Source organism: Sceloporus occidentalis, unplaced genomic scaffold (assembly GCF_023333645.1).
Source record: "Sceloporus occidentalis isolate IW3139 unplaced genomic scaffold, rSceOcc1.0.p SCAF_15, whole genome shotgun sequence".
Taxonomy (NCBI): domain Eukaryota; kingdom Metazoa; phylum Chordata; class Lepidosauria; order Squamata; family Phrynosomatidae; genus Sceloporus; species Sceloporus occidentalis.
This window is the reverse complement of record NW_028316995.1, coordinates 3521320-3533602: the sequence shown is the minus strand read 5'-3', so window position 1 is coordinate 3533602 and position 12283 is coordinate 3521320. Positions and strand designations below refer to the sequence as shown.

The 12283-nt window shown below is 37.4% G+C and overlaps 1 protein-coding gene across 1 annotated transcript in view; it reads left to right on the top strand.

The window, feature by feature from the left end:
• LOC149303152 (S1 RNA-binding domain-containing protein 1-like) overlaps positions 1–12283 on the top strand; it is a 69578-nt gene that overhangs the window by 17672 nt on the left and 39623 nt on the right. Inside the window, exons 12-15 of the mRNA XM_089481354.1 lie at positions 828–985; positions 1175–1271; positions 3601–3708; positions 11071–11162. Coding sequence (XP_089337480.1) covers positions 828–985; positions 1175–1271; positions 3601–3708; positions 11071–11162 — 455 coding nt within the window. The remainder of the gene's footprint in view (positions 1–827; positions 986–1174; positions 1272–3600; positions 3709–11070; positions 11163–12283) is intronic.

The window sequence follows — 12283 nt, the reverse complement described above, 5'->3', positions numbered from 1 at the left end:
TTAAATGGTTTATTATGTAGTGACAGGTGTGGAAATATTCATAGATTTTTAGATTTCCTGGGCTAGCAGGACGCTTATTATTTCAATGACTTTCTTTCCTCCGCCTTTTAATGTTGATATTGTCTTTCACGTCTGAAAACCTGACCCTGTTGCGTTTGGCTCTCCTCGGTATGTTTTTGTAGGATCCTTATGCAGATAAGATTATGCAGTTTATGTTAAAATATTTTCGGCGCAGAATGTGCTGGAACCTGCCATACAAGTGTCCTTTAGCCGTTTTGATAATATGTTTCGTGTTACGCGATACAGGCAGCGTCTAGGTATTTGGTTCAAAGTTTAATCTTCCGTTTGCCGTCCTAAAGTTTTTTTTTTTTGCTAAGGCGTTACAGACTAACCTTAAAGAAATAGTAATTGTGATCGGTAAATAATGCGAAAACACAATTTCAATACCCTACAGGATTTCGTATTTCAAGCTATTGGATTTCTTCTTTCTGATGAAGGCTTCCCTTTTCCCAGCCAGCATTAGGTGGAAGGCACACTGGGGTCAGTTATAGACAGTCCTCGTAGGCATAAGCGACCTGTGGAAGTAATCAGTGCCCAGGGGGCATTTAGCGGAATGTCCATTACAAAGCCTGGTACTGACCACCCCTGGTCACCGACTGCCATATGCAAAAAACCCGCTGGTCCAAGCCATGCATTAAAAATACGTGTTATGATCGTAAATGGCTTAGTGGCTGTTACTAAATTTGCAAATGAAAAAGGCTTGTAGATGATCAAACTGTGTGCTCCGTCTCAGATCTTTGTGTTTTAAAGTCTTTATTTTTTGAAAGATCAAAATTGACATCCGATGCAGAAAAGGAATCCATAATGATGTTTGGAAGAAACCTGCGCCAGCTGCTGCTTGCAACCCCTGTTAGAGGCCGAACTATCATGGGTGTCGATCCCGGATATAAACATGGCTGCAAACTAGCCGTCATTTCTCCTACCAGTGAGTAGTTTCTTTTGGCAAGTTGTTTTAGGCCTGCGACTAACTAAGATAGATGAGAACTTTAAAGCGCTGGACCCGTGGAGCTCCTGGGTCTGGTAACTAGCGCTCTATGATACGTAAATCTATGAAAAGGGTCTGTAGATTTTCTGCTTACCTTTTGCGTTTTGTGTCTCGTTTTTACATCGTTAGGTCAGATCTTGCACACAGACGTGGTTTATTTGCACACTGGACATGCGCATGGAATGCATGAAGCGGAGAAGATTAAGAGGCTTTTGCTTAAGTACAAGTATGAGACGTTTATTGTTTTCTGTTAAACATTTGAGAAGAATGTTCTTTTGTATAAAAAAAAAAAAAATGATTAAATGTTCCCATAGACGTACAAGAATGGAAGTCAGACAAATTAATTCTGATCTGTAAAACAGAAACATGATACCTACCTTTCACGTAATCAGTCGGCCTTATTATTGTTAGCTACACACCATTTTTTAGCCTTGATTTCTTTATATATATATATATATATATATATAATTTATTTATTGCATAGACATGTGGTCACATTTATAGTTATTCTAGATAGTTGGGTTTTTTTTGTAGACAGACAAAACTGGGGCATTGCTTGATTTTTTTAGGAGACTCATAGAGATAAATATAAAATGGCACAAAAAAGGAGCCAGACCTATAAATCTAGGGGCTCTACCTACTGAGTTTGGTCAAACCCTCCTATAAAGGCTTCATATAGCTGTGGAAAAATAAGAAAAGACGTGATGCACTTTTTTTAAATTAAATGTTGTGTTGAAACGCTCTGTCGTGGTTAATCCCACAAGAAAGTTTACATATATCTCATTTGGTGTTACAGATTTTGCTTTCTTTCTCCAAGCCCAATGGCATTAGCCAGGTTTGGCAGTGACTTGTGAGCACAGGCGACGGCAGCTTTTTCACTGGTTTTACTCTAATTCGTATATTATTCTTCCCATTGGGGGCATTGCTCCGAGTCTCCAGGCAGTCAATAGTTTTGATAACGTCAGTATAATAGTGAATGCGTGGCAACCCAGTGTAAACAAAAAAAAATTGTCTGTGCGATCTTTAGATTATTTTATAAAATTGATAAATAACAATACATCTGTTGTTTCTCTAGTAGTTTATTTTTAATACGGTGGTAGGATGTATATAACCTTCCTGAACACCGTGTTAATATTGGCAGAATTCAGTATTATGTACACAGTACATAATCGCAAGCTTTGTAAACTGTGTTAGATTTAACGGGCTAGCATACAAGTCTGATTAGGTAATATAGTAAATCATATATTTAAGCACCGGACCACCATGTTTCATCCAAAATGCCGCACGTACCTCGAGAGGCAGCTAATTAGAACTAAGCTAATTGGGAAAATACAGGCCAGTAATTAGATATCATGTAATTGCTGCGTTACTCAAGGGTTGCTTTCCAAAATAAGCTGTTCTCGTCATAATTAGAGTTGGGTTAATTGAGCGGGATTGCGATAACATGTACGCCGGCATTAGCATCGGTCATGTTTGCTCACAGTATGATCAGGATGGGTTTAAACAACATACAGTACAGTTCAGTAACCCGCTGATAAAAATATATGTTTTAGGTAAGTTTATTGCTTATTTTTTCTATCCATTCGTTTAACAGTTTGGAGTATCCTGGAGTCCATCTTTTTTTTTTTTTTTAGTTTTTCTTTAGTTAGATTTAGGAGATCTTAAGGAAACTGGATATACTTCTATGGGTCCATGGAAAGTTGTTGAAGACCAAGATAAAAAAAAAACAAAAACGTATAAAGTGTTCTAAGCTTTTGGGAGACCCTGAGGCTTCTTCATTGCATTTTAAGAAGTTACCTCCTGAGGTCGCTGGAGCTTGTGATACTTATGTTATTTTTTTCGATGTCCTGTATTGGTCCAATGAAATGCCTCCTACTGAAGATTCCTTTATTCACTTGACAAACCGCTTACAATTTACTGAAGAAAACATATATTTATTTTAGGACAGGTTTAGCTATTCATAAATAAGGTGCAAAAGAGGAATTATATATTCTTTAGCTTTATATGTCAAACCACACAGAGAAAGTAACAAAAACTGGAAAAAAAAACCTTTGGTAAATTTATCAAGTATGCGAGGAATATATAACACTGTAAACACACATAAAACTAGGATTACATGAAAGAAATACAATCTATGAGTATATTTTGCTTATAGAGCGGCATGTAAGGATGTATCGGAGGATTTTTTCCCCGTATGCTGACAATGTTATCTCTCCAGCATGCAACAAACTTTATTTTTGTTCCGTTTCCATTGAAGCCATCAGCTATACTGAGCTGTGAGTTTATGATCGAATCTTCGCTTATATCTATATACCGTATGTACAAAGGATTGATATATACCTGCCACCCTTTACGACTGCAGTCGTTTAAACTTGGATAGATTTTGGTGATTAAGTATTTCTCATTTTTTTATTTTTTTTATTTTATTAATTAAGGTAGGAGTTGTGGTTTCAAATCATTAGGAAGTTCTACCCTTGGCGTGATTTTATTCTGCAAAGTGTCTGAGCTGTCCCTATATAATGCACTATATATGTTTTTGTTTTCTGGATTAAAAGCTGCTACACAGTTGCCGTTGGGAACGGGACAGCGTGCCGAGAAACAGAGAGATATTTTGCTGATTTGATTCAAAGAAGATTTTTTGCTCCTCTCAATGTTGTCTATTGGTAAGTGTGGTTCACGCATAGTTAACTTATTTTTTTAGCACATTTTCATAGTTACCAAATTAGTTAATACTTATCAAATAAAGCAACACAAGCATCTGTGCACAAATCCTGGAATGTTATTGTATATGATCAGAGATTTTTCTCTATTATTGTATATTTCATAAGTGGTTATGGTTTTGGGGCTATCGCTATAAAGTCTGTATTTCTAATGTAATATCTTAGTGTAAACCTTTGAAGTATAATAGTGAGTATCCCCTGGTGCAGACCGTCACAGGTTTGCTCAGAATCTAGGAGCGAGGTAAAACATTAAGAGCCAGGTGACATTGCAAACACCATTCCTACTATGTATTAAATTTTAAACTACCCTTTTATTTCTGTGGTCCGCTAGTTATAAAAGAAAGCCTTATGGGCATACCTAGGGAATCTCTGGGTTTGACACAGACTCTGGATGAAGCACTGCTTCCTTGGGTCTCCATGTCCTGTTTTTCCCAGTCTTGAGTGAGCGGTGTTTAGCCATGCCCACCCCATTATTCTCAGTACTTTGGATGACCCTACCTGTAGGCCTACTCCAAACAGGGCTACCTCTGCCCCAGAAGCCACTACTCCACAGGAGTTGCACATCGTACAAGGCAGGCCGGCGGTGACAAATCTTACAGCACTTTCTTTGTTACAGCTGGACAGCGGTTGTCACGCTGCACCTGGAATGTTGTTACCTTAACTCTTACCAGCTAGATTTACTGTATCAATATTCCTAATGGTTTTAAGTTGCCCTCTAGAATTTAGCCAGAAGATTGGCTCGACAAATAAGTTTGTGATTATTTTTCCTAAGACTTGGCATTGATTAATACAGATGTTCTTTGTAGAAAAGTGTAAACAAATGCTTCAAAGGAGTTTTTTAAAATCTTTTCATATAATCTGAGGGTGTGATATTTAGGTCAGCCTTATTTTTATGTAAAAGAACTATGATTATATTTAATATAGACTTAAGCCACCCAAGTTAACCCCTTAAACCGTGAGTGCAGCCTCTAATGAAATCTTAAGACAACACCTCCCCAATGAAAGAAGGCATGTATTGCTCCTGCATGGTGCATAGTAAATGTGTAAAAGGTTTATTGAAAGTCCTCTCGCTGATTTGACGATGAATAATATGGGGCCAGCACAGTATTTTTTGCTGGAGAAGCCCACTGAGGTTGGGCCCTCGTAATGCGTAGTGAAGTCTGTGAGTTGAAATGTTTAACTCTTCTGCAAACTCCTAGGACTACAGGATAGTGACTACATGTCTTACATACCTTGAAACCACGTTAGGCTTCGTAGTCAGGTCTAACAAATAACCATTAGCAAGCACACTTTCATAAAACACGGATAAAAATGCTAAGAAACGCATTCTGAAATGGAATGTCTACTCGGAGGTCTTTATTGCATAACAACGGTGGCTTTTTGGACATCTCGTGAATCTCTTCGTTGCTGCGTTCTTTTATGGAAGAGTCATGTCTCCCTTTACTTGTTTTATGTAAAGTGACATGTCTTCTTTGGTGAAAGTTTTATATACCTTGCTCCCCTTTCTCATAGGCTTAAAGTCTTACCAGCTCCTGGGTCCTGACAGAACCTGTTTTTACCTCCTGTCAATAAGTAAAGTGGAGGCACCTACAGGTAGCTGTCACCTTGAGGCTTGGGAGGTGTCAGACCCGCTCTTCTCCTTTCATGGGTGTCGGCGGATGTATATTTCACCTCAGGTCGAATGTAGAGCGCCAGCTTTGCTCTGTAATAGCATCTGGCACTGGATTGATTTAACCGGCTGTGAGGTTTGCTCTTTTCAGATGTGCGGTCTCACTGCGAGTACCGTGTGGGGCTGACATAAGCACACGCTTCTGTTGTCTTTTCTGCCTTCTAGCGTCACGTGTGAAGCTAAAAGTCTTTGACACCTGCCATTTGGACCCTTTTCCTTCTGAAAAATGTCATCGTTTTCAGACAAGATAAAGACAGATATCTGATTGTTCTTGCCTTTATATGGATGTTCTGAGGGCATTGCTTGTAGATGAATGGAGATGCAGTGCCATAGACAGTTTCTATTACTTTATTAAAACTCCATGTACTTCTATGGAATACTGTGTTCTAGACATGGATTTTCACGCTAAGTCGAGAGAGACCTGCATTTCAGGAATGCTCAGCAAAAAACATTAGTGTCTGAATGACTGTTTTCAGCCTCTTTCCTGTGCTTCATAAGTAATGCAGCTCCTTGTGAAAATGTGTGTGTGTGTATGTATATATATTATATATTATATATATATAATGTTTCTGGTGTCATAGGTCTTTTTTAACTTCTGAATTTTTTTATGTAAACGGTCTATTTTTTATTAATTTTATTGTTTTATTAGGTTTCTTTATATACTTTAATTATGCAGTATCGCATCTTAACATACATTAATAGCATTATACTTTTTATATATTAATAGGCTTCATCATTCTTGTTTGAAGTGGTTGGTTCATGTTTCATTAAGTGGCATTAGCAAACCTATACTTTGATTCAGATCTCATGGCTGCTTTCGAAGATTATTTTTTTAATCTTAATAATGCTACAATAAGGCACAAAACATGTTTTTATTTTGCAATGTACAAATGGAATAGGTTTAATAATTTGTTGAAAAATGTAGGTGTTATAAACCTTTTTTTGTACTTTTGAATGCTAAAGTAACATTTTTAATTTGATGCTTTCTATATTTTTCAGTTTACCCTAAAACATTTTACTTTTATTTTATGTGTTTTACAAATAAAAAAAAGAATCCAATAATATCCAAAATGATTACCTTATTTGCAATAGTTTGTCATCTTTGCTGATGTACTATTTTAGTCTATATTTTTGCATTTATATACTTTAACATAATTTGAATAAATGGTAGACGGGAATAGGGTTTCGTAATCATAAAAAAACCATAAAACCTGAATTTGTTCATGAACGTAAAATTAGAAATATTGTATTTTGTTAGAATATTTCACTGTGGTGGTCTTTCTATGGTGTATGAAATGTTAAGGTGTGAGACACATTTAACATTTTTAAGTGCGACTCGTAAATATTCTAAAGATTATGAAATATGTTTTTGTGAAGTGTGTTGATTGGCTTGGCAGTAACCATTAGGTGGCGCTAGTGCAACATAGTTTGATAGTTCCCTCTACTTTCACTCACCAATCCCCCCCCACACCCCCATAACATTCTCTTTCACTCTAATTAATATAAAACGTCATATAAATCAACCAGACGCCTCACTGCGGTTTTGAAGAAAAAAATACTGTCATAAGTAGAATGTATACTTCCATCTGATTTAAAGGAATAATTAGTGAAACTCTTTGAAAACTGTGCATTTTCACAATTTTTCTTAACAGTGCTCATTCGTCTGTAAATAATTGACAGTTTGAAATTCTTAGAGATTGGGATTTATTCTCTATGTGATTTTTTTTTTAGTGAAGTGACATTAAAAGTATCTGTTCTAGAACACCAGCCATAATTCTGTTTTTTGTTTTTTTTTTTTTTTTCTTATTAAGGAACTTTTGTTTAGATGATTAAGCTTCCACTTATTAGCATTTGACTTGTATAATGTCGTCACATTCTGCATCGACGTGCTTTTGCAAAATAAATAATTAAAAAAAAAAAAAAATCTACGATAATTTTACGTTGATTGGAGTTTTGGCATGTTATGTATTTAGCGTCTTTTTTTTTATGTTTATTTAATTTTAATCTTTATTTTAAAATGTTCTCAATTAGTCAAACATTGCAGGGAAAACATGATGAATGATGAGATTTCCGTAACGGCACTGGAAATTATTTTGCACACTTAGGCCCCATACGGCCTTTTAATCCTTTTGTCTAATTTATGAAGCTGTTAACTTAAATAACTATCACTAATTACCGTATTTGCTCGATTATAAGACGACCCTGATTATAAGACGACCCCCCAAAATCTGAATATTAACTTAGGAAAAAAGAAAAAGCCTGAATATAAGACGACCCTAAAGGAAAAAAGTTTTACCAGTAAATGTTAATTCATGTAAACTATTTTTTTTAATAAAAGCTATGATTGAGAAAAATATTTTTTTTGTTTTTATTTCTTGTATTTTCCAGCCTGTCCCCCAGTTACGCACATCTGCCCCCAGGCTTGCCACACCAATATGGCACTGTGGCCCATGATATGCCTTTTAACCCTCTATATGCCACTGTGCCCCATGGTATGCCTTTTGACCCCCTATATGCCACTCTGCCTCCAGAAATGCCTTATACCCCTATATCCCATTCTGGCATTTAGGGGGTTAAAATGCATATTATGGGGCAGAGTGGCATATAGGGAGGTATAAGGCATTTCAGGAGGCAGAGTGGCATTAAGGGAGTTAAAAGGCATTGTATAGAGCACTCTGCCTCCAGAAATGCCTTATACCCCTATATGCCACTCTGGCATTTAGGGGGTTAAAATGCATATTATGGGGCAGAGTGGCATATAGGTGTATAAGGCATTTCAGGAGGCAGAGTGCTCTATTAAATGCCCCCTTAACGCCACTCCAGAAATGCCCTATGCCCCCATTTAACTAACACACACACACACACTCTCCCCCCCCTCCCCTCCCCTCTCCTCTCTCCTCTCTCCCCTCTCTCCCCTCTCAGCCCTCTCTTACCGGTGCTTCCAGCCGGGGCAGCGGGTTGACGTCGCCTTCTGCTGCAGCCGGAAGGAGGTGGAGTTGGCAGCGGGGGTTTGTATGCGTCCGTCGCGTATACTTTCCCCGGCTGTCAGAGATCAGAGATCTCTGACAGTCGGGGAAGGTCTACGCGACGGACGCAGACAACCCCCGCTGCTAGCCACACCTCCTTCCGGCTGCAGCGGACGTTGTCTACGCGGATCGCGTAGACGTCAACCCGCTGCCCCGGCAATACAGCAGGAAGCACCGGTAAGTGTGTATGATGGGGGGGGGGGGGTGAGACAGGAGGATCCAGGTCCCCTGCAGCGGTGCGGGGGATCTGGATCTTAGTCTCCTAATCAGACTCTATTTGAGGTCTGATTAGAAGACGACCCCGATTAGAAGACGAGGGGTATTTTTCAGAGCATTTGCTCTGAAAAAAACCTCGTCTTATAATCGAGCAAATACGGTAAATAATGTAACTTTCACTGGCGGAGCGATATTGTTGCTTGAATTATGTATGAACTAAAGTATGCAGTTTAGTGGCCCGTCTGAAACTTTTTATCCTCCGTAACCTAATAATATATACTCTCCGCTTGTTTTTCTAATTTTATTTTTGTATTTGAATGAATGTATCGTGTTCATGCGTTTAGAAGATAGCTAATTGAAGAAATTCATTACTTATGACATTTTTCTTTGCCTGTAATACGGCACAAATAAATGTAGGGAAAAAAATAAGTAAAAAGCTGATCGTATTTATTTTGTATGCTGGAGCGGATCAGTAATTCAGCCCCACGCCGTGGGCAGTTTTCCCGGTGTCAGCTGATATACTGCCTGTCCCTCTAGGCACTTCTGGATGGTTGGAGCTGCTGTTAAAGCTCGTTATGTACGAAATCTATCCTTTACTTCAGTGGGAGTTTTTGGCTGGGACTAGCCAAATGGCCCCTTTAAACTGTGTCTAAGTTAAGCAAAGTTTAAAACAGAGCTTTTTAAAATGTGTAGGACTCTATCTTTTCATAAAACTGGGACTGAGACATCGAGCGTCTCTATACCGCCAATATGCTAATCTCTCTTTATTTTTATTAATTCTGGCTGGACCCATGTGAACTTTTCTGAAGAAGTTGTGTGAAGGGTTACTAGAGAGAAAAAACCCCTACATTTACAACATTAATAATGTCTACATTGCATTTCTGATCTGTGTGATGTTATTTTAATGGACAAAATTCGTTTTTGGTTCAAAAACATGGACATTTCTAAGTGATCTCAAACTTTTGAAGTGTAGTGTGTAAGCTTTCAAAAACAAATGTCCAACATAACATGAAATGTGTCAGAAATCCAGCGCAGGCAGGGTTAAAGTTGTCAGTGACTATTGTAGCCGGAAACAGCTGATTTTTAATGGCGTAACTTCATAGATGTGCAGAGGTCCTTTATCACTCCCATCACTCTTGTGTTACAATGGCAAGTTGTGTTCACTGATCCAAGTTTATGTTTCAAAGACTAATTGATTCTTAAAAAAACCATCTAGAAATGTCCCTGTTTTCCATGCAGCAGTGACCCCAAACTTTAGAATGGTAGTGATATATATATATATATATATATATATATATATATAAAATAGAGATGGGATTTTGAGTTATTTCAGCTTGTGATCTATATTTAAACTTTTATTGAACTTCCTAAAACATATATTGTATATTTTGTAGCTTTATTGTTAAAAAAGTAAAAATAAAGAGAAGTAGACACATCACTAGCAAGTTAGAAACCTCGCCCTGTGTTTATTTATATAACATAGAAACATGGATTGTGATATTGATACGAACCATACAGGCCATCTAGCCTGCCCTATAGGACTACTTACTTATTTATTCCTTAAGATAACTTTATGCACATACTAAGCTTTCTCAAATTCCTTCATAGTGTCCTACTTTCACTGGAAGGCTATACCACCTATCTACTACCCTTTCTGTAAAGTAGACCCATTCGTATACTCTGTATTAAAAGTCCTACCGTGATTTAGGCGTACTGTCAGTTATTGTTTCCTAATGGACAGGATTACTCCATAAGTGAGTTGGTGAAAATTGAGGTTTGCAAAGAAATGTTTTTGGCTAAGTTATTAAGATGTTACCAGTCGACAATAGGACTGTAGTTTTATACAAGTAGTAATATATCTCGGTATAGCCGTGTTTATTGGGTGTTAATATGTGTGGCCGTTAATTGTTTGTCTATAAATGTGGCACGGTTACTTCTGGTTGCCCCTCGGGTAATGAGCATGTGGAGCGTTAAGTAATACTCTTTTCCTATTTGTATTTTAGTCTCAAAATCCCGATTTTAAATGTGTCCCAATTCCCCATCCTACGATGTTAATAATGCTTTCACTGCTTTGTGACTACAACTCTCATCACCACTGCCCTCTTTTACCTCTTATTATTTTTCTAGGAAGGAAAGCAGCTTTTTCTGACATTGTATATAGTTTTGTAATGTTTACAATGCCGGCTTCTTCCTTGGGAATTGTTCTTTGTGTTCAAATTTTCATTTGTATATTACTATATCATAACGGAGGCTATCATACTATGTTGTAAATGTTATTAAAAATACATTTAAGTTATTTTATGGAAAGAAAGTTATGTTTTGGTAAAAAAAATGTAAAAAAATGCAGGTTTCCATTTTAGAAAAAACATACTGTTTTTTGTAATTATTTTGTAGTATCACTAATGAAGCCGGAGCTTCCATTTATAGCGTGAGTCCAGAAGCTTCTAAAGAGATGCCGGATTTAGATCCTAACCTACGGAGTGCAGGTATGTCCTTTTATTTTTTTGCACCAATGTCTATCTTTTTATACATTTTCTAGAAGGAAACTCGTCTCCGGTTCACCAAGGACATTAGAAACAAAGTTACAATTTAATATTTACGTTGCGTTGACCTATATGTATATTTTTTTCTATAAATGTGTTACATGCAGGTGTCAAACAAAGGTTCTGCTGTCTGTATAGAACATGTCATATAGCCAAAGTCTTGCTAAAGACTTCTGCACAGGCATATCTATTTACAACAAAAAGTTTCGGCAAAGCTATTGGCATTTTACTAACTGATAGCAAGTGTGCTGGAATCTACCCCAGCGACTACTTTGATGAAGTTTTAAAGATATTAAACTATGTTAATTAGCACAGTTTTGACCAGCGGTTAAGGGTTTTAGCTTTCATAGAATAAATTAAAAATAAAATAAAATAAAATCCTTGTCTTGTGCTGTTGCGTTCCATCGGTTACAGCGCGCTTTGCGTGCCCCGTGGGCACCCGGGACATGTTGGTTCATTCAAGTAGGCTACAGGGTGTTAAACATCGCAGGTAGGAAATCGCAGGCCATAGCTGTCATGGTGCCAAAAAAAATTAAAGGTAGATATATCAGGCAGTGTAATTCCCTGTGACGTCCACACGATGATTGCATGTGTGGGGCTTTAATGTCAGCTTCAGCTAAATTGTTCATCCTTTGTAAAAAGAGCACTATTCCCCTTTGGCTGTTGGAAAGAGTTTATATCTTCAAACAAAGTTTTGTTAACGTTCACACAGCACCAATCACTTCGCACGAATCCAGTTGATTTTGCTACCACTATAGTTTTAAAGCTGTAGGACTATCACAGCTTCCCACCACCTGTCTCAAAAGGGTCTCCTGGTAATTGTAGGGAGTCATTTATTTTTTATATCGCTCTTTGTTACTATATATATATATATATATATATAGCTGAAGATAACATTGCCTCTGTATATCTCAGGGTTGAGAATCATGTCGCTGACACAACATTACTTGCTGACATGATGGAACTTAACTTTTTTGTGCTGTGACCCACTTGCAAGTACAGGACGTATATATACATTTCAAAGCAATACCCTTCTGGGGTTTGCTTTGTTTTGAAGCTATAGG